At 29.0% G+C, this 24742-nt stretch overlaps 1 protein-coding gene across 2 annotated transcripts in view; it reads left to right on the forward strand.

The window, feature by feature from the left end:
- LPCAT (lysophosphatidylcholine acyltransferase) overlaps nucleotides 1-24229 on the forward strand; it is a 41412-nt gene extending 17183 nt beyond the window's left edge. Inside the window, exons 2-11 of one of the 2 annotated variants that reach the window (XM_011506663.1) lie at nucleotides 12668-12813; nucleotides 16219-16436; nucleotides 20904-21016; nucleotides 21440-21594; nucleotides 21979-22116; nucleotides 22658-22783; nucleotides 22988-23135; nucleotides 23241-23339; nucleotides 23414-23558; nucleotides 23875-24229. In XM_011506663.1, the coding sequence (XP_011504965.1) occupies nucleotides 12668-12813; nucleotides 16219-16436; nucleotides 20904-21016; nucleotides 21440-21594; nucleotides 21979-22116; nucleotides 22658-22783; nucleotides 22988-23135; nucleotides 23241-23339; nucleotides 23414-23558; nucleotides 23875-23963 (1377 nt within the window). In that variant the 3' untranslated portion in view covers nucleotides 23964-24229. Of the gene's footprint in view, nucleotides 1-12667; nucleotides 12814-16218; nucleotides 16437-18276; nucleotides 18492-20903; nucleotides 21017-21439; nucleotides 21595-21978; nucleotides 22117-22657; nucleotides 22784-22987; nucleotides 23136-23240; nucleotides 23356-23413; nucleotides 23559-23874 lie in introns of those variants that run through there. The other variant, XM_011506662.1, reaches the window with a different exon arrangement.
- Nucleotides 24230-24742: the final 513 nt, after the last annotated feature.

Here is a 24742-nt window from a genome sequence, read left to right on the forward strand (position 1 = left end):
GCCCCCCCCCCCCCCCCACACACACACAGACACACCAACTCCCGCGCCGCTACACTGGCTGCTGCCGTGCAAGTGCCATAGCAGGCAAAGGTTTACGTAATCGACCCCGAAATCCTCGCGCGCATCGTCACATTGGAATGTTCGCTGGCGTCTGAAAGATTTTGCGAAAGGCCGAGAAGAGACTGCGCGCGTGTACATGTCGCGGGGCACCGATGAAGCCATGTTTATGTAGATCAGCAGCTTGTGCCGCTCGCCGGTCAACGACGTTGGAACGAGAGAAAAAGCCCGGAGCCGTCGACCTCCTCTCTTTCTCCTATCTTTCGGACGAGAAGTCACGAGTGCAGCCAGCAGCGTTCCTCGAGGCTTGAGTTCCTCGCAAAAAGGGAACTGCACTCTCAAACTGCCGACCGCAGTTGGCATTCATCATTCAGTTACAGTTAATGTCATCCACTGATCCTGGCCTGATCGCTATTTTTTCACAACATTGCACTCGGGGCATTGGTTCTTTCTTTCCTCGGCGGCGTTATTCTTGACATTTAAGTACGAGCCTATAAGCCTCGGTACGTCCGTACTCGCAAAACGACGAAACGCGCGTGCAGAGATTTCGCAATATGCTTTACTCTTCGATCGATAGAAATTATTCCTCATTCGTACAACTGCGTATTTAATTTACGTATTGTAAGTAATGATAAGCTTCGAGTGTCGTGTGTACCGAAGCTCCTACACTGACATTCACTAAAATTCAACAACGTAGAAAAAAAGCATCGTTTATGCCATTTACTTATTATTCAACTATACTATTAGATTAATTGTTTTTTTTTTCTTCTTCTTTTTTCAATAACTAGCATATGCCTTGGCTTTATCGCAAGCATTACGTGTTTAATAATTCTCATAATTGCATAATTCAATAGGCTACGATTTCTTTTGAATTTGTCAGTTTGCAATTTTCACTGTCCTGTCATTATGTACACTAATGTCGTATAAAATTTCATAAATAAATTGCGATTACCCGATTTCTAAAAACAAAAAAACCGTTTTATATTGCATTAGTCGATCTTAACGAAACACTCTTAACGATAACAGTATAACTTAAAAGATGAAAAAAAATTATAAAATTTAACAATACATTTTTAGTAAAATTCGATCTAGTTTTATTTTAACTCAAAGTTTTTGTGTATCTAATAAAACATTATTTTAAATAATAATTTCAATTAAAATAATTGATATAATCTTACTTAATTAGAATTATTTTCTCAAAGCATAACAGAATATTAAAAAAAAAAAAAAAAAAAAAACCGGTTCACTTTCAATAATTAGCATTGAAACACAATCAAAATTTTACAATATTTTGTAATGAACATCAAAGGATAAAATATAATCGACAAAAATTATAATTAACTTTACGACAGTTTCTTTTTGTTTGTGCTTCAATAAAATTCTAATGGCAATTACAAAAAATCTCAAAAATTTTAATTAATATAATGACACAATTCCTTTACACTCAATTGCTTATTGCTCTTTATTCTTAAGCTATATATTTGACAAAATGATATGATTTTATTATCGAATAATAAAAAGCCACGATTAGACCTTATCGTAGCCAACTTTCTCGTTCTATTGAAAATGACAAGTTTTTACTTTTTTAACTTTCAGCTTTTGAAATTAAGTCTACACGATTTTGTTCGTTAAACAATCGAGTGGTCCATGTTATTTAAGATGGCTTTCCTGCATTAAAAGAGTAATCGATGCATTGATTAAATAATTCGATTAAACAAGTAAAATTGGTAATATATTGAAAGGTAATGTAAAATAATAGTGCAGATAATATTTGGATAATAAAAATATACTTTATATGAATTAAGGAGAGATAAGAATATGTAATAATATACGTATTTTAAAAGAAAAATAGATGTTCAATCAGATTTATTTATTTATTTATTTATTTATTTTTTTTTTTTTTTTGCTAATTATTTAGAGTATAAGATGATATTTCATCGGATTTGGGAAATATACATTATGAAAAATATAATTGTATTTTTGGAACTGAACTTTTTTTTTAAACATTATAAGCTAACTTATATGAATTATCTTAATATAATTGATAGTTCATATATATTTCGGCATGTAAGTTTAAAAATTTGGATCAATCTATCAATCTAATAAAAATCAACTCTACACGATTGTCACCTTCTTATTATACATTATAAAATACATGTTAAATTAATGTAAATTTCCTCGTTACGATATTGCATTTAGGCATCGATAAGCAGTCAAGAAACACAATTATTCTTTTATGTTTAAATAGATATTAGTTCATCTATATTAGTTAATTTGAAAAAATTTGTTTTTGAGACAACCATTTGATTTTACTTATACATAAGCTTCTTTATCGAGATTTTATTAAGTTTTTAAAGGAAAGTGACTTCTAGTGAATCTAGAGCAGAAAGAAAAATGTCTGATCGTAATTGTGTATAAATGGAGCAGTGGAACAATGGTTGATTGATTAAGAAAATTTATTGACCATTAGATATTAATTGAAATAAGTTCAGTCATATCTTGTACATATTTATAGTAACATTTAATCTAGTTTTTATTGCTTATTGGAAGAAACATTACTTGATTTTAAATATTGTTTTACATATTTTTATTAATATTAATTATCCTACGTACTCTAGAACACTAAAAAAGTCAATATTATTATTAGAAAGTGCTTGCACATTATTTATTTAGTATATTAACCATTTGAATTTTCTCGATAGTAAGATGATTCTTAATTGTATTGTTTTAGTTTGTTTTAGTCTGTTTCATATACATATATACACACACACACACACACACACACATACGATAATTAATATTTACAAATATTTTAATGCAATTGTAATTATATTGTTGTCGGCTTAATTTTATACTTGTTCTTTTTATTTCTTTCAAATGCCCGGGCTTACATTATATATCACTTTCTTTATTTTTCCATTTTTCAAAGTAACTTTTTCTTATTTCCTTCAAATGTATTCCTGTTGAGCTTTATTTTCTTGGTCTCGTAAATTTTTCTTCCTCTTTTTTCTCTTTTTAATGCATTCTATAAGTAGTCTCCGTAAGTAATACTCGACTTTATTGATTCTTTTCTGTTCTTTAACTTTAATTTCTATGATTTCACTTTCTCTTTAACCATATACTTTCAAGATATTTCTACCTTAGTATCAATATTCTTATTTAAATTAATCAAATTTTTATCCTTTCTCAGCTGCTATATAAATATTTTTATTATTTTTCTAACGAATTTCATTGAATAGGTATTTGACACTTTTACTTTTTGAACAACCACGCTTCCATGCATTATAAGCTCATTTATTTATAAATATATCATCGTTATATAAAATATTTTATGTTATACTTGTTTTACTCATTTTATTATTATATTACGTCTTTTAAATGATATATTATAGTATTATTCTTTTTCTTTCTCACCTTTGGATCATTATTTTATTCGCATTAACTTTTATTTTGATCAGCTGCAAGTATTTAAATGCTTTAACATATTTTCTTTGGATTTGCTTTGCATTTAATACGTTGAATATATAATATTTATGTATTTTTAATAAAAAAAAACTATAACATAAGATTTTTGCAAGGTAATTTTTACGATTACAACAATCGTAATGAAAAACTTTAAAATTTACGCGTACGTAGGCTTTCTTAAATGCATTTTATTTACACTGAAAATACTGAACTAATTAGTATTCTATATGATTTACTTCATAAGTGACGAATGTACTTACGGTTTTCATTTTGTTGAAGCTTTAAATATAGTTAGCGTTCTAATATGCAGAAATATATGTACATTAACTAATGTTAAAATTTTTATAGCCTTTTGCAATAAATGGGAACCGCTTAACTTACATATTAGTTAGCAAATCAGAGGTAATAGTTTAATTTGATTAGAATAAGCAAATTCTAAATATATTTTGTCATCATTATTCGAAAAAACAAATGAATTGACAAATTATATTTATAATTTACGCATTCGAAATCCTTTTTATAATTCACCATATCTTGTATTAACGAAAAATAATAATTATGAATAATAAATTTAAAAAAGGCAATTTTAAAAATAAAAAAATTCCTTCCAAATAAACAGATAAATTTCTATTTCTAAACCTTTTACAAAATTGTAAATTACGAACCGAAGAATAAAACAAATAATTTCCAATCGAACGGGAATTTATCGTTTGACGTTAATAAATTTATACACTAAAAATTATGCAATCAGCCATCTTTCTTCCATGAATTATATTATCTTTATATTATATTAATGCAGATATATAAACACGTATCAGCAGTGTCAGAATTCGTGTGTATGCAATAAATGGCTCGTAAAATAGCGCTTACCATGACGAAAATGCAGCGCAACTAACGCCGGATTATTGCATTGCAACGCTCATTCCATCAATTGTTCAGTGAATACATATTTGCGTGTATTTAAGCGAGGAAAAGGGGGCGTTGACAACTCAATCTGGACAATCCAAATGCAACGCGCGATTATCAAAAACAATAATATAATCCTAACAAGTTGCGAGCTTTTAAATTTACTTTACAATCAATTTTCGGTCCAATTCACTTTGAAAACTGCATAAAAATTTCAGCCTAATTTTTAATTCAAATAATGAATTTACAGCGTCATAATTAATATTGAACATTAAGGATTAGCTTCGACGTGACATTAAAATATGTAATATAATAAATATATTATATTTTCAATAGATCTAAAACTTTTACACATATTTTTTATCAATTTACACCGATAAAAAAAAATACATTTTATATGTTGAAATGATATTGAGACGCACACATATACACATAGCTTAACCTCATTTCGACTGTTTCTTTGGCAAATGATCAAACTTTGCACTTCCGTCATCATTGTTATAACGATGGCATTTAATAATTCATGATTTATAATTAATTATTTGTTAATACTAGTGCATTAATCGTTAAATCACGAACGGTAAAAATTTCAAAAGTGGCTGTCATAATTATAGGTTCGACAGATTTTAATTTTCGACTTTGAAGTTGCGGAACCGAAGGTCAAATAAACGTCATCTATTTATAATCGAATTCCTTATTTTTCTTGATTAAATCAACTACTTATGCTCTTAATTCATAAAATTTAATTAAAATTATAGCTTCACTCTTACTTACGAGACGTTTTCATTAAACGACATTATACAATATTCCTTTTTATTAATTAGAAAGTTCTGATCGATATGCTCTTTATTTAAAATTAAATACTTGCGAACAAGAAATCACTTTGATATCAGTAATGATAGGATTAGTAAATTTCTAAATCTAAACTTGTTTTGAAGCACATTTTATTCTATTTTCATTTACTTTAATAACAACTTTCACAAAAATTATTATTTACTAATATTTCATTGAAAGTCTTTCATCAATATTTAAAAGATCGTCTCCTTTTACGTTAAATAGAAAAAAAATAAAATAAAATAAAACCAACAACAACGACGAAAAATTATTGTCTGACATAATTTAAAATAATTACGAATGTTCACATTTTCTTTGTTTAAATATATTTTTATTTAAATACAATTTTCATATTTTATTGATTTACTTATACCTATAAATATATATAATAATATGTAATGTTTTGAATTTGCTTGAAATTAAAGAATGAATCAATGTTTGAAATTACTACACTTTATTCATTATACTTTCTTAATAATTATTAATATTATCTATTAATTTTCTGTACAACACTTTTTTAATTTCAAACAAATTTTATAATAAATTTATAGCATTGTATATCGATCCATCATAAATGCATTACAAAGTTTTTCATAATTTAGTTAATGCATTATAATTTTAAGGAGACAAACATTAATGAATAATGTATTAAATGAAAAAAATATTTAAGTTAACTAATATGTATATACATAATAAGTTTTACATTGGGTAATATAAGTACAATACAATAAGACATTCAAGTAATTATTTAACAAGTAGATATTGTTTAATCGCTTTCTGTTAAGAACTTAAACTAAACTCTTAGCATAAACCCTTTTTATTAATTTCATTTATTTAAAAAACACCCTAATAATATAAATAATAAGCTTAAAAATGCCTAAAGGTGACCATCGTTGTATTAGACATAAATAAAATTTATTTATTACTATTTATTACCTATATCTTAATATCAAATGAACGTAAGTATAATTGCCAAAGTAATAGAATATATTAACTTCATTTGTTTATACTACTACGAACCTTGAGCATAATATATATGGAAATGCATTACAGATTCATAAAATTACGCTCCAACAAACTTGGAATAATGAAAAAAACAAAAAGCATATCTTTCAATACCGTTTTAGATACTTTAAAAACATTCTTTTAAACCGCGCAGAAATACTTTCCATGCTCAGAAATTTACACGACAATGTCGTGAATAATAAAGGATAGAAAATCTATTATTAGATCATAACGATAAGTGTGACGATTTTTAGTTATAGTGATCGGTAGCATTAATTGAAATTACTTGCCTAAACCTAAATATCGAGAAGCATTCGTTACTTAACGTTATTTTTTTTTATCCCTCTTTAAAAAAAAAAAAAAAATTGAATTTTTAATATGAATATGATTCATAATGAATAAAGAAAATTAATACGTAATATTGAATAAATGTATACACTTTCACTGAATCTGATCATTAATTTATATATTACAATGGATACGAAGGGCTCACCGTTATAAATTAATTCTCGCCTAGGCTCCAAAATTCCCATGGCATTTCCTTTCGATTCGTGAAGATCTTTCTCCTACTTGTGCCAACATCCAAATCCTTTACCATAATCACTAGAAATATTCCAACGAAATATTCACTAGAAAAGAAAGACGAATGACAATTATACTACGTTCGATTATTCTTTTATTTTAAAATAATACTTTGAGCTTTTTCAAGAGAATTTGCATGAATTGGCTTGATCTATTCTTTCTTCTTAATTTCTCCTGATTTTTTTTTTACAGCATATCCCCTAAATGATGAAATATTGAAAATCTATATTAATTTATAAATTTTTAATAATGTTAATTTTTAATAAGTATTTGTACTTATACAAGATAATAAAATGTAATTTTAACAGACTAGAAATAAAAATGTGTATTATAAAGAACATAACTCAAATATTTTCGCATCGATATAAAATGCAATTGAATCTTATAAAATTATTAATTACTCGAGTGCATGGGAATATCTTCTGCTTAATAACCGTTATTCGCTTGTGAAACGAAATTTAAATGAAATTACTTCAATGCTGAAAAAGGCATTATTGTCAATTGCATATAATTAGTCAGTATTTTCTTATTATGGACTTTAAATATTATAAAATAGTTGAACAAAAAATGTTAAGATAAAATGGTGAACTGAATAAATTAACAAATGAAAATAGTCGCAGGAGAATACGCAGTTTGTCGTTAGAATTTTCTTAATCTTGTTAAGAAAGCTCGACTTTTCAAAAGAAGTAGTAATACACGAAAGTGACCGTGACAGTTTAGCCTCGATCTTGACAACTAAAATGACAGCTCTCTCTCTCTCTCTCTCTCTCTCTCTCTCTCTCTCTGTCACACGTCGTCTCTTATTCCCTTCCTATCCAAAGTAATCTGCTATTCGATTTTCTGACAATATGCAATTTCTTTACACGCAAATAAATATGTCACGAAAAAAAAACTATATATAAAAAAAAAAAATATATATATATATATATAAGAATATTGTGCAATTACTAATAACACACAAATTTAAACATATAGATTTAATTACTAAAAATTTTTATATTTAATACAAGACAATTAATTTATTGGTGAAATTATAATAATTATAAATTATAAATATGAGTGTTAATTTTCATAAAGTGGAATGTAATTGTATATTGAATTTAACGATTGAATTATTTTATTAAAACTAATAATTCAACTTTATTCGAGTGATTATCAAATTAAGTTAGGCAAAATATACTTATATTTATAGAAATATACATATATATTATTACTATAATATACTTATTACGTAATTGATAGAGATTTATAATAAAAAATTCTAATCATAATAAATCATATTATAATATTTTTGCTTATTATAGAAATTTGTTTAAATGTGCATTATGGGATTGATAGAAGAAAGTACTCCTTGCATGAAAATTGATCTATAATTATCAAATAAGAAATGCAAATTAAAAAATAATAAAATAACGAATAGTTATTCATAAATTTGATATGTTTATTGTCATGGATGCTTTCTAGAGAAGAGTTAACTCGTTTTAAAATAGGAAAATTCTTATGCATTCTTCGCATTCTAATAAAAGTCATGTGAATAACACGTGAATAATTATTTCATATAAATCAAGAAAATTAAATATTATAAACTTGTGCAAATACTAGAAGCAATATTGTATATTAATATTGCCCTTCTTTTTTTCTTTTTTTTTAACACATCGAACCTAATAGGACATTTAATGATAAAAACGTATTTTACAGAAATTTAAAATAGGAAGATGTCAGAAGCGATAATCGTATAATACTAAAAAAAATTTTGAGAAAAAAATATCTCGAAAGATTAAATGTAAATTGTACATAAAATAATGCAGTTATAGGCTATGCTCCGTGCTCTGAAAAATAAATAAAACTCCAAGAAGTAAAAGCCACGTCGTTGAAATGTACGTCAAAGACACAGGAGTGCGAGAATGTATGGATCCCATCGCTTGGATCCTCGGCTAAAGCCGTAAAAATTTAAAGTAGCACCGCCGATCGATAGAGGTGATTCGCGTCGGAAAACAAGTTCTCGTGCCGAGGTCAACGGCACATGTATAACGGTTCTTTCTCTCGGTCCCCAACGGTACGTAAACGTATAACGAAGAGCGACCTTGACTCCATTGGGCCGCCTCTCAAATTCGACCCGAATCTCTGCGGCCACTTGATCTACCGAGAGATAGAAAGTTCCCCGCTACTTTCGATCCTTTCACGCCTCCGCCACTACCACATCAAGTACCGCGACGCAACCCCGATGGGAAGTCCCCGACAATGACCAGCAGCGTGGTACCGGACCAGCTGTTGCGACCCAAATGCCTACGCAATTGGGGCTTTAACGTCCCACGTCATTTACTTTCACGGGGCAAGTCATTTTCCAGCTGATAAAGGCGCGCTCGCTGGTGCTCGCTGTTGCTCGATCGCCGAAAATTCATTAAATAGTGATTGGGGGTTGGGTGGTTGGGGGGTTGGGTGGTTGGGTGGTTGGGGGGTTGGGAGGGGGGGGGGGGAAAGTCCGGAACATAAACGGAATTACTCATAATGACGATTCATCATTATTTAATGGGATCACGATTTAATTCTAAGTGAAATGCTGCTGATTTTATCGATTACTTGATTAAAAAATTGAATCCTAGAATTATTAATACAGCGTAATATTAGTCGAATTTTTTAATTATTTTTTAATTAAAATATAGTTTTCTATTTTAATATTGGAAAAGAGAAAAGGAGTTTCATTGACGAGAGTAAAAATTATTTTTCACCTTTGCTTAATTCATTTGATGATTGATTATATTTTAATACGAATTAATCAGATTCGAGGTGACCATGTAATGTACGAGATTTTCTTCACTTTGCCCAATACTCTTACAAATTTGACAATTTGTTCTTCATATTTTTGTGAACGCGAACTTTTGTTGTACTAAAACCGAACATATTTCAATGCATTCTATTAAATTAAATGTAATTCTAATAAATAATGTAATTGGTAACGATTGAAGCGTATCAAATTCTTTCAAATTAAGAAAAAAAAAACTATTATATAAAATTAACATTTTCCTATAGATTTTTTTTTCTTCTTTTAACGTACTTGAAGACAAAAATTGTTTTCATTAAATAAACTGAATTTTATTACATTGTTTTGTGTGTTATAAGCAGCTTGTTTCTTAAAATTCTGGCTATTTGTATTAATGTATGGCATTAGTTAACAATAAACACCAAGGCTAATCGTCATATTATTCTTTTTTCCGGAATTAAAACGACACTACATAATTTAACAAAAATGTTTATTTTAAGTATGCATTTGAAGGAATACAAGGATAATCTCTATGTAATTGTCGTGAAATACGGAAAATTATATAATTACAATTTGAAACGTAGCATCTCGCATTGTCAATTCGTTATTAGTAAAAAAAGTCTCTTAATTACTTAAACTTGAAGAGTGTTATTGCTTTGCGTTATTCACTCATGTCGCATTGTTAGAATAAAGCAAAAATATATTATAATATTAACTATCTATATTATACATTTGCCAATTCTTTGCTGTTAGTTAGATTTTTCTCTCTCAGAAAAATACACGCTTAAAAAAAATTGATAATTCAAATAAATAAGTATAAATATGAACAATAAATTTTGTAGTTATAACAATTTAAAAATCTAAAAAAAAAAATCCTTTAATTTAGATTTTGAATTTTAATTCCAATCTATTTGTTTATGATAAAATACAAAATTAAATATACGTCATAAATTAATATCCATAATGTTATTTTTATTTCACTACAGGAAACTTTTTTCAATAATTAAGTAATTTTAATGCTTATTCGCATAATAGTGTAAAACGTTAAGAAACTTTAGTTGAATATGTAATATATTTAATTGGCATTAAATTAATAATAAAATATGAAGTAAATAAGAATTCTTAGAAGCAAATTATCAATTGTGTCGTTAGCTTCAAACAATGCGAACGAAATACAAAATTTTAAATAATTTTTACGCGACTAAAATGTTTTACAACGAAATAGGAATAACAATGCATTGAAACCACATTGAATAAGATACAACAACACTGCAATACTTGCATTGGCTGATGAATGGTTTACAAGATAATCCATATATATTTGCAAATGGGCCTGATTCATTGATCAACTCCGGTTTTTCGCCTACATTTTTCTGATTTATGCTCTGTCTGCCTCGTATTTCGAGTTCAATGTTTTCATGAACCTAATTTTTTGTTCTCGGTACATTCCATTGACTTTTAATGAATATTATAAGCAAATAATCAATTTAATTGAATTGGTTTAAAAAACAGATTTTGATAAGAGAGCGACTCATTTAAGAAATATTGTCTAATTGACGGAAAAGAGTGTAATCGGCTTAAAGTATCCATAAAGTCTAAATTCTATTTGATTTATTGATATTTTGGATGCCATACGCAAAAGATTATTAAGAAACTTATTTCTTCATCGCGAATAAGAGTATACTTATTACTTTAATTGCAAGTGAACAATTTGAAGAAATATTTTTTTCAATATCAAACTCTAAAAACAAAAATATCTTTTATCGCGTGTTCTTAATAAAAATTACTTTCAAATATATGTATTACAAAAGTTTCGTTTATCTAAATCGTTTTTGAATTTTTTTCCTTGATTATTATTATTGTTGTTTGTTGTTGTTTGTTGTTGTTGTTATTATTATTATTATTATTGAAAATACATATTAAAAAAAAAAAAAAAAAACTAAAATAACGTTTTTCAATTACATGGTATTTTTTATAATGGTGGTCGTTTATAAAATCATATATTTTACAATTAATCGTTTGGAAAAGGAATCCTAAGCCACACACAACTTTTCCTTTCATAGAAAGTCTATAAAAAATATATAATTTCTCAGAAAGATAGAAAACCGTTAATTAAGAATTGTTCGATCTCATTACGGAATAATAAATTTTTAAAAATCAATCATTTTTCACATTTCCTTGAATACGTAGATACGGAAAGTATCGATGAAAAGATTTAATTGCGCTTGTTGTAAAACTTTCTTTTATTGTTTTTCTTGTTGTTTTTGTTTTTGTTTTTGTTTTTGTTTTTGTTTTTATTTTTATTTTTTTTTTATTTACGATAATACGATCGACTTAATTTCTATGATGAAATATTTAAAAAGTGAATCTTACTTTATGCATTTAATATGTAAAAGTATCGTTCAATATTCAATGCGCGCTTTTATCGAGCAAATGTATAGATTCTGTATGAAGAGAACAAAGGAAAATAATTTCAAATGTGATCGTGTCACATTCTATACTAAAAGTATAGATAATCCAATATTGATACATGGAGAAAGTAATTCGATTTTTTTTTCTACAATAATTACTGTTTTCACTGCACTGAAAAATCTGATTTTTTTTTTTTTTTTTTCATTGCTTCTTGTTTTATCGTGTTGACCTGATCTCGACAAATTTCTTCAATTACGAAAAATGAAATTTAATGTTGCGTTATTCGGTACAGGTAAGTCGCCTTATTATGATTGATAGTGAAACTTAATGTATAAGATATTGATCTCGTAAATTCGCGCGTAATAATAATGGCTTAAATGCCATAGGCATCAGACGCCTAGCGTAATTGCTCATTCTGGACGTGAAAATTTTCTTTGTATTAAATTTATAGGTAAAACTTATAAATCGAAAATAATCGAGTTGCCGGTGCGTTGATAGATGGACTTATTGAGCAACGTTCGTGAAAATTACAGAGCCGATCGCCTCATCATGCTATCAATAATACTACATTCAAGGAATATACAATTTCAATTTGTTTTTAACTTTGACTATTATCAACACCCCACTCTTTGAATTTTGTTACAGACGGTCTTTCTCACAGTAGCCTTGTTGCCGATCCGACTCATGGCCATCACAGTCCTGGTAATTTTAGCTTGGTTTATGGCCTGTATCGGCCTCCACGGGATGTCCGAGGAGGATCTTCGACGGGCGCCACTTAAAGGATGGCGACGGTAGGAATTAAGTGCTGCTTATTGCTTGCGTTGCTCGAGACTTCCTAGAGGTCGGATAATGGAGTATCTTAGCTGAAAGAAAGCGTTTATCGCGGTCGCGTGTTCTCGCGGTTGAGCTTGTTTGTACTTTGATGGGATGGGCATCCTCTAAGTGATTCCAAGTGTGTCATAAAGCGGAAAGTATTTTAGCTAAAAAGTATATTTGAACGATTGGTAAACTGGTATCTCATTATGGCTCATAATAAAATAAACTATAATTTTCATTTATTGTCGTAAATTTAAGCATATCGACTATTTATTTCTTGAATTTACTTTTATCCATTCCCAGTTTTCACTTCAATATTCCATGTATTTTTAATATATAATAATCTTGCATAATTGTCAATCTATTAAAAATGCTCATATCTAATTAAATTAGATAATAATTATATAATAATTTTTGTTCCTTTATATCTTCATAACGGCTAACGTCAATTTTAAATCGAAAATTTATATTAAAAACAAAAAATTAAAATAACAAAGTGATTTATTACATCTCTTTACACATAATTGTCATTTGATAAAGGAAAAATCTATCCAATGATGTGCACATATTTTTATCTGATTTCACACTCACCCCTTAACAAAAGTTTTCGTTTATAAAATTCAATTACACATCGTACATTCGTAATTAATATCGTATTGAAATATATAGAAAGTTTGGTTTTAATTTCATAATGACAAACCTAGAATCACTTACAAAATTTAAATATAACAAAATAATATAATTCTTAATTATTTCATATACACTAATTATATAATTATGTTGATATTAGAAAATTGTTTACTTAAAAGTATCCAAATGGCTTCTTCAACCAAGATACTCTAATCATATACTTATATGTGTAAATGTATATTTGTTTGCGTACATGTTGTAATCAATACATAACGACGTATTATGCAAAAGAAAATATTGTGCAAAATTTTTTTTGTTTTTTTTTTTTGTTATTGTTTTTTATAATTAAAATTATAATTTTAATTTCATGTAAATACTAGTGGTACTTTTGGACTTGAAAAAATCATTTTCTTAAAAAACCTATGGAATTTGTAAAATTTCACTACTGAACATAACAACAAACATATTATTAAGAAAATATTTTCTTCTGTATAATATATGATTTTATAACGCATTCCTATAATATTGTTGCTTAGTTTAATTAGTCAGCTATTATTTAAGCCAATTTTCAAGATAATAATACTATTATTACTCTCTTCGAATCTAATAATTTTCACGTTATGCTTGACTATGGTAATTAAAAATTATAATTTCACGATTTTCAACTCCTTCGAAGTCGATTCTCATATCTATAAATATTAAAAATACAATGCCTTACCTATATACTTTGCTTTCTAGACACTATTTCCTTTAGTTTATCATTTCCAATAACTTTTCTCATTTCACCTGCAAAAACTAACGTATCTTTAGCTTTTTTTTTTTTTAATATCGCATGTAACTTTTGCAGGCTAAAATTAAAGCTGTTAAGTAGAAACTCTATAATAATTATGAAAGTTGTGAATGATCCGAGCGGGAAATATTTTTCGAAAACAAGTTTCTCTTAAATCATTTATATATACTTTATTTTCCTAACTAGCCAGTAAATAAATTGACAATTAATTAAAACAATAATAGTTAATTCATCAAACTTTTGTGTGATATTGACATTTTAATGAACAATCGATTGGTTCGGCAATTTATAATCTACATTTATAATCTACAAACAAATTAAAGATCTACTGATACTGGCTTAGAATATTGCTTTTTTTATGTAGAATTAAAATGTCATTATAGTTTATAGTTTATAGTTTTAACTTAGTAAATCTTTACATATTGATAAATTACAAAGAGCAGAAACTACTTCCAACTACGTACGGTAAGATATCCAAGACCTTGTAGACTTTTAGAAAATTAAACTTGTACTCTTGAATTAATAAATCAAGGATCAATGTAGCCAATGTCATCGTGTATATTACTTTAAGCTTAGCCAAAATTTAAGTACCTTTGAATATTACAAACATTAGAATACAAAACTATGCACTTCTTTACACGCGCGACCTTACTTCTAATTAAGAAACCCAAGAATTTCGCTTTTTATTTTTAATATTAATGACATTGCTTATAATAATATAATATAGATTTTATAGATTTTATGTCGTATTAAAGTATATAAGCTGTATGTTCAAATGTAGATTAGATAATATGAACTTGCATATTAAGCTACGGTAAGTTTGTGTGACGCAGGCATTACAGAATTTTGAATAAATTTTGAATAAATTCTCAATCGTGAAATTTCAATGACTAGTCGAAATATTTGAGTATTGCGAAGTACAAATAGTTTTTTTTCAAATAATTCAATTGAAAAGCATTGGACCGTATTGCCGACCGTAATAACAATTAAATATTTATCCCTTTTAAATATCGTATAATTTCTATATGAATTTTAAAAATTAACACTCATCGTTCATTGAATAAATTTTCATTCTTCTTTTAGTTGAAGAACTTTTAAGTATAAGCGATTAGATTAATTGACCATAGTTTTAGTATATAAAACTCTATAAAAAAAAAAAAAAAAAAAAAAAAAAAAAAAAAAGATTTTTTTTATTGTTATTGTATATGTAAAAAAAAAGATACAGTTTCGTTCGTAAATAACTTAATACGTAAATATGATAATTAGTCCACAATCATTGATCCTATATACATCAAATATTATACGATACTTTTTTCTTGAAATATTAATTTTTATCGATGGATTGTGGATAATGATATGTAATCATCGGAAATAATTTAACGTTCGTAAATTATTCTAAATTTGAAGTTCATCTAACTGAACATTATTAATCAGGTAATTAAAATAAAAATAACATTTGTCGCCTTTTTAATCATATTGCAATACCAAATTATAGATTTTCTTTGAATTCTGAATAATGGTAATGATTATATGGCTTATTGACGTGTCACAAAATGCAAGTTCGATTAGAAATTCATGCATTCTCGAGTGCTTCTATCATTACATTTCTTGCAAAGGCTCTATTTTACCGACTAAATAAATTCACTCTATTTGCGAGAAATTATAATTTGTATTCATCGTATTACAATGTGTCGTTACTTTCTAGCGCCAATAACACATGATGGTTTTATGCATTAGAACTTTCGCAAAGCTTGAAATGAAATCACGGCACTGTCGGTAAAACAGTGCCCCATTGTCATCCACAAAATTTTCCGTACCCCTAAATACCAATGGAATTGAATAATTCGGCTCTCTGCATGAAATTGAAAGTATTGTTGCATGCATAAAAGATAGAACAGATAGAAAGTAAAGATTAAAGGAGGATGAGTAAAAGAAAGTGTAATGAATAACCGTGAAACAGAGAATTACGCGCGGTGGTCTGCTGGATGATGAGGATGTTCTTCGTATGCAGTGGCTTCCACCTCGTAAAGGTCAAGGGCCAGCAGGCCGACACGAAGGAGGCCCCGATACTCGCCCTCGCGCCTCACTCCAGCTTCTTCGACGCTCTCCCGGTTGTACACCTCGGCGGCCCGAGCATCGTCGCCAAGGCCGAGACCGGCCGACTTCCCTTCTTTGGGAGTACGTCTTTCTATCCTCTCACCCTCACCCCCTCGCCGGTCGAGCTATTTTCGCTCGACACTTAGCTGAGAGAATTTCATATTATGCAATTTTCCGAACCTAATGAGTCGTAAGACAAATACAAACCGGCATCGTTTCAAACTTTCGCCTAAATCCTGGACGAGCTCGAGTACATTAAAAAAAAAACATTACTTACATTATAAAGTACCGTTTGGCATGTAATTACGTTTATTAAACTTTATACGTAAATGAATCGGTATATAAATTTCATTATTTCATGATTTGCACGACAAATGACATTCTATCGATTAGTTTTTATAGCTCAATGTATGAAATGAAATTCTTTCTGTCTATTCTCTCGAAATAGCGTAATTTATATATTTATATATTTATATATTTGAATGCCCAGCGTCTATTATAATTCGATTGAATTCGATTGGGCAACTAAAGTATAATATAATGATCGTATTAACTAAGAAATGATATTACAATGCGCGTATTATTTTTTTATATTAGAATACACGCGCAATTGTGACTAATGCAATTATCTTTATTTCAGTCTAGGTGAAGCCGTATTATAATTTCGGCCAATACATTGCATTATTGCAGCAAAGATAGAATTATAAAGAAATATATATGATTTTTTTTTTCTTCATATGTGTACATATGTGGTGAATGGGATAATAAATCGTATAATTAATGCAATGACTCACACGACATACGTATTAATAGCATTAATATAAAATATTAATATAATAGCATTAATATAAAATATTAATATAATAGTATTAATATTAACAAATTAACCTTTGTATGCTTTATTTAAGTGGAAATCTAAAGCTTTCTCTTTTATTTATTTACTGTAATCAAGCTCTCAAAAATACTAAGCAATATAATGTAAATAAATTTGGGACACGGACACACACACACACACACACACACACACACACACACACACATATATATATATATATACTAATTTGGTAACACCACGTGGGCAATGAAATCGACTTCTGCATACTTATAATTTGTCTTCTTACTTGAACTAAGAAAAAATATTATTAAAAATACTCTTACCTGATAAATGCGTATCTTATATTTGTTGGGTATGTTGAGCAATAATAGTTCTAGTCCAGAAAGTAAATCATAGTTGCATCGAGTGGTAAAATTAATAAATATGGCTATAAGGGAATAAGATTCATTCGATGTAAGAATATGCTTCAAATATTTTTTCTCAGTCTCGTTAAATTAGTTATTAAGTAAATAATCGACAAGTCTACTTTACCGACCCGGTGAAATAAAACAATGTTAATATATTATTTAATAGTTGTAAAATCTATATGAATGTTTGTTTGTACACACTTGTGTGGTGCGCATACACTCGTGCGTGTAAACAAATTAATACGTTCGCTGTAGGATGACAATTTTTTAAAGAGATTATTTGTCTACAAGATTTTTTTTACCAACTAAAGGCTAATATTGCTAACAAAGTGTAAGAAGAAGCGATTGGAAATAGTCGGCCAAAGAATGGCAGCTGAACGGTAGACTCAATCTTTCGAAGTTTAATCGGGAAATACGCTCGATGTAAGAGCACCGTGTCGGCAAGGTAGGTGGCCTCGATATTTTAGAGAGAATGAGTGAGAGATAGAGAGATAGAGAGAGATGGAGAGAGATAGAGAGAGAGAGAGAGAGAGAGAGAGAGAGAATGCGTGTGTATGTGTGTGCGTGTGTGTGTGTGTGTGTGTGTGTGACAGAGAGAGAGAGAGAGAGAGAGAGAGAGAGACCGTGTGAGCAACAGAGAAAAAGCAATGTTTCATTTCTATTGACGATGGAACCGCAGCCAAGTGGTGCCGTGGCTCTGTGTCGTTGGCCGTTGGACCTATCAAGCCGGAGGGATGAAAATTGTGGTGCGAGGGAAGCAGGCGAGCCGCCAAGAAGCGCCTATCCTCGTGGTAGCGCCCCACTCGTCCTTCATTGACGGCGGTATTGTTTATGTCACGGGCTTCCCGTCCATCATCGTGAGAAGAGAGTCGGGCCTCGATCCATACATTGGAAGTACGTTATAGCCCAGCAGAGGCTGGGATTGACGTTCGGTCGATGAACCGAAAGGACCATTGACGTTATTTTTTATCGATCGTACAACCTGCGACTGCCCATACAATCAGATTCGCTCTAAGGAGTTAATGAAACATTAGTTAGCTATTCGATCATATCGATGCCATTCTGATAAATATTCCTAGGCAAAAGTGTTGGATAAGTAATCGAAGCTATTTCTAATCATTTAAATGTGAACTGACATTTTTCTCAATATAATCATATCGATCGGACCAAATGTCAAAGATCAACATTTTTAATAAAATCATAAACACGCACACGCAAGCAAGCGCGAGCGCGCGCGCGCACACACACACGCACACGAGCTAACATAGATTTATATTTTTAATTCTGAAACATTGAGATGCAAAAACATTAAAGCACTATGAGAACTTTTTACAGTAAGTAATATTATTTTATCGGTGTAATAATGTAAGCTAATTATAATTTCTTGAAAAAGATATTATTTACTATTTCAAGATATTGCGGGGATTGAAAAATCTACTTTTTAAATATGAAGTAAATATGGGCTTTAAGATAATTATATCATTAACTTTACAGCAAATTTACATAAATTATAAAATTGCATAGTTTGTAAATATAAAAATGTATGACTTTTTAAAGTTGTCAATGGCTTTTTCAAGTACAAACGTGTAATATTAGCTTAGAAAATTCGTATACTTATTTTTATACATATATATATATATATATATATATATATATATACACGAGGACCGAAGAATAAAGCTTATTATTCTAGAATTAAAAAATAAGAAATAATATCGATTGCTATTGTTATATAGAACTTTCAAACTAAACTTTCCATGCATTAAGCAGTTCTATTTTTCCACTCAATATGAACTTCCAATTTATGTAAAAATATGAAAACTAATAATTAAAAAAAAAAAAACAACAACAAGACTCAATACCAGTGCAATAAAAAATTAACAAACAAATCAATATTAATTTATTTACTTCAACTATTATAAAGCGATTTTGAAGAGTGTATTAATACTTGTATATACGCAAAAAAACATTCAAATTTTATTTATAAAAGTAAAATATATCGTATTTTTCATATTCGACTGGAAATTTTAAAGAGTCTAGTTAAGGAAATACCAAAATATTTGAAGTATAATTTAACGCCTTTGACGTATTTATGTTTTTCTCTATATTTTAATGTAAACTACGAATAAAGAGTAAAAGATGAAAAACAAAACAAAATATACAAATATAAAAGGAAAAATAAATTGAATGATAAAACTCGAAAACCTGCTTATACGTAGATAAAATGTAGATTTTATTTAATGTAATTTGGTGGCCGAATGAAAATTTGAATTAGCAATACGGAATATACAAATTTATTAAGAGTAGAAAAATAAGTAATTTGAAAATCAATTGAACATAATTTAATGCTAATGAAATGAATTTGAAACATTATAACTTAGAACACTTGATAAAATAGACGAATACAAATAATTTGATTCAATAATGAACAATGTCGATAAAATAAAATAAGAAGTTAGGTAAATAATGCTTTGGAATTACTTTTTACTTAACGTAAATTGAAGGAAATATTAATAAACTATTAACGTAATGGCAAGTAGTATTACTTTGATTGAAAGTTAACGAAATAATATTATCAAAAACTTTTTGCGGCATAATTTGGTGCTTTCCGAAATGACGCTTCCTACATTGAAAATAAAATAAATTAATCCGTATGAGAATAACTGTGTGAAGAATAATTAGTATAACAGAGAAGGAGGAAAAATAATTCATTATTTGCTAGATATACTGGAATTAACTGATTAATAATCAAGTATAAAATTCTTATCAAATTTTAACATATTGATAGTTTAAATTCGCTTTAATTAAATTGAATTAAGCTCTTGAAATATCGAATAGATAATAATTCTATAAAAAATTTTAATAATATAATTATGTATCATCATTTTTTATTTATATAATTGTATCTTTCGTCAATTACATTGAAAAATAATAAAAAATAATAAATATATAAAATTATTATGACATTAAGCATATAATAGCAAAGTTTTATCTACGTTAAGTGCATTTGTATAATTGTTAGCTTAATGTCTTTTTCAACAATTTTATTATAAATTATGCTTCGTGCAATATATATATATATATATATATATATATATATATATTATTCCATTCACTATAATGTAGACGTTGAAAAAAATTTCTTTCTGCAAATTAAATTATAAAGACATCTAGTCAATTCTAATTCAGTGATGTAAAAATTTGTTATTACATCAAACGACAGTCTTGATACAATTGATAACAGTTAACTTGCATTGTAAAATGTAACGAATAAAATTTTATAAAACTTTTTAAAAATAATTTCAGAACTAATAAACTATACGCAACCAGTTTACGTATGGAGAGACGATCCAAATTCTCGGCAGAATACCGTTAAGGAAATTATTGAACGTGCCACATCTAAGGAAGATTGGCCTCAGGTACTTTGTTTAGAACAGTTTTTTAATGAAGATTTTTGCTTTTTTCACGCTTTTTCCGAGTCTTGTTATAAAATCCTTCGAAGATAAGATGAGTGGTTGATTGTTTTGCGTTTATGCTAATTTCAGTGAATAATAGTAAACGTTGAGTTAAGAGCGTATTAAGTCGGAACAATATATATATATATATATATATATATTCTCAATTTGCGCAAAGAATGTCGTTCCTTCTTAAGTCAATGATTCTTGTCTGATGTCACAAGTCGATGCTCCTTAATTTTAAATGATAATTAAAAACGAGCGTCGATTATGGCGTCCTTATGAAAAATCATCCGCTGCTTTTACTTTGCGCGTTACAGCAAATAATCTCAAACGTTGTATTTCGTCATCCATCGACGCACTAACCAATGAATCGTAAATTTATAGGTAATGATATTCCCGGAAGGGACATGTACCAATCGCTCCTGTCTCATCACATTCAAATCCGGTGCTTTTTATCCGGGTGTTCCGGTGCAGCCGGTCTGCATCAGGTACCCCAACAAACTGGATACCGTCACCTGGACCTGGGAAGGACCTGGCGCGTGAGTATATTCTTTTATCCCTTCTTCTACCCATCCCACCCAAATCGTGATAATTATTAACTTAAACTTTCATGCGTTTCATTGCATGCTGAGTTTGATTAATTATGAAGCCATTGAAATTAGACAGCCAAATGATAAAAGAACAAAGATCATTCTCATTTTATTTTTATATTTTCATACACTTTATATACATTTATAAATGTCACGATGTAAGGAGCAAATAATGTTTATCAGTTGAAAGTATTGTAGAGGCATTTTAACGTATTACTTTTATAACAAATTACCATCCCCTTCTCGATAAAATAATTGATTCTGTCGGCATTAGTCAGGTAATAATACTCTTAGGCTTATAACTTATATATTTAATATTTATCTTGATGATAGATTGAAACTTCTATGGTTGACTCTGACGCAATTAAATAGTAGCTGCGAAATTGAATTTCTTCCGGTTTACAAGCCAAACGAAGCCGAAAAACTGGATCCCAAACTTTATGCTAATAATGTTCGACGTCTCATGGCTGAGTGAGTAAAAAACATTTAACAATTATTTACAATTGAATAAAATTCGATCTATAGTGATTAAATAAGTTTTATCTTCCTGTTGGTATAATTCAATGACTGGAGATAGAAGGGATAACGATTATTTAAGTCATTATAATTTTGCGATTCAGCAGCCAGTGATAAATGATCCAATGATTTTCTTACATCTTAAATAATTATTTAAATCATTAATAATAACAAAGGATACATTTTATCGCTATACGAAGAACTATGTTCTTTACAGATAAATAAATATAAAAGCTTGAGCACTTATAATCAAGCTTCTGTCATACTATTCAATATATATATATATATATATATATATATATATATATATATACTTTTAGAAGAAATTTAGCCATAACGATATTATTATGAAACATGTCATTAATAAGATTTACTATTCATGAATAGTGTTTATTTCTGTTTATTTTCTTCATCTTCTTCTTCTTTTTTTATATTACTATTATTATTATTATTATTTTGTTTCTATTATCTCTAATGTAACGAATTTTTACTTTAGGGCATTAAAAATTCCCGTGTCGGATTACACGTACGACGATTGTCGAATAATCAGCAAAGCACATCAACTGCATATACCAAATGCCTCTGGCATAGTTGAGGCGCATAAACTTCGCTTCAAACTTGGGTAAGACATTGCGTCGAAAAGACTTTAATCGTCGACGAAAGAACTTTTAATACAACAGCAAATAGTAAAATTGATTTTTATCAATTTAAAATTATTATTATTATTATTATTATTATTATTATTATTATTATTATTTGACTATCGTTTTAAGGTGAAGGTTTTATGATAAATAATAACGATTAAGATTAAAATTTTCTCCTATAGACTAGTTAAAGAGAAGACCGAAGAAGATTTGGTACAGACAAAGTGCGAAAGGTTTCCGGAAATGGTTGACTTTCCGAAATTCGCTCACCTGTTAAGACTCGACGAAAATAATTTAGCAGCTCAACATTTATTTAAAATTAACGATAAGGTGACTATATAAATACGAAGCTACATTACTTATATTCCATTCTGCTCTAAATAATAAATTGGCGCACGATCGTTCACTCACCCGTATTGTTTTTACCCCCTACAGCATAATCGAGGAATAATCGATTTTGAGGATTACGTTTTCACCGTAATGGCAATAGCGAATGCCAACAATGCACTCGATATGGTCGAAATTGCCTTCGGAGTACGTTAATTGAATACTCGCGCTCTATCTTAAATAACGCATTGATTTTAATATTTTATATGAAATTTTTTTAGGTTTGCAGTCCAGATCCAAGCTGTCATTTAAATTCGTTGGAATTGCGAAAAGCATTGCACCTCTCATTGAGCCTGAATGAGGAGGAATGCGACAAAATATATTATCAGATTCAAAAAGAACACAATTGTAATACTGTAAATCAAGGTACGAGTCGTGTTGGGTTCTTATTTTCATTTCATTTATTTATTTATTTATTTTATTTATCTTTTTTTCTTTTTTTTTTCTTTCTTTTTCTTTTTTTTAATCGTCTTTGTCACTTACGCGAACGGTATCCAAAAAATTCAAATCAATCATTCGACTATCGACAATGGAAAACCAATTGTCTTGCAAAAATGCCCGAACACCTCGAGCTCAATTAAAAAAATAACTAACGTTTACTAATCAGCAATCATGTGTTAAAAAAGGCGAGGAAAAAAATAATTGTATCCAACGTAACCTCGCAACTTTTCGAATTCGGCAGAAATGGTGCTGACGGTGCTGAGCACACGCCCTGAATTCCAGCACCTCTTCAACAAGACCTCCGACGCGAAGAGAAAAAAGTCCATTTGAGTCATGCTCCCAAAATCACAACGTCCTCCAGTTTGCTCGAGAGAGCATCGCCGACATCGCGACTCACACACGAAGCCACTCGTCCACGAGGTCTCCTCCGGCTTCATTCAGCTCGTGTAATAAAACTTGGTGCTGCAACAATTTTAATGTGCTGCTGGCGCTGCTACTGCTACTGATAACTTAACGATGCTCGCGAGACTAATGAACATTATAAATGTGTCAAGAAAGTGCCAGCCACTTTCGAACTAATACAGAGATATTATGTTTATATATAGCAATTGAATTAACATGAGGAATGGAAGATATCGAGAATGCAATCAGTCAATCAGCCAACAAATCCCATTTCTTTGACTGTGGCGCCTTTCTCATTCGGCTCTACATTTTGTCCTTGTAATCGCAAGATGATTATTTTTTTTAACGAATGTGACATTTTAATGTATACGGCCGGCTCTTTTCGTTTGTTAAATTATTTATTTTCAGGCACGTAAAATACATTCGATTCGTGAAATAAAATTTTTTGCATTTTAATATTTCAATGATGCTGCTAGTGTGGAAGCTGACCAAGTAGGAAAATCTAAACACAAATGTCCTAATGAATAAAAATATTTCAAGATAGAGTAAGACATTCAAGTGGACAACGCTCGCTCAAATATATATTGTAGTACCAGTACTTTTTATCTAAATATTTTATTCTTACGAACGAACTTGTTTTACCGAAAAATATTTTCCTAACGACATAATTGTAGTATTTATTTGAAAGTATAGAGAACGCAAGACAA

Source organism: Ceratosolen solmsi, unplaced genomic scaffold, assembly GCF_000503995.2.
Source record: "Ceratosolen solmsi marchali unplaced genomic scaffold, CerSol_1.0 scaffold6, whole genome shotgun sequence".
In the NCBI taxonomy this organism is placed as follows: Eukaryota; Metazoa; Arthropoda; class Insecta; order Hymenoptera; family Agaonidae; genus Ceratosolen; species Ceratosolen solmsi.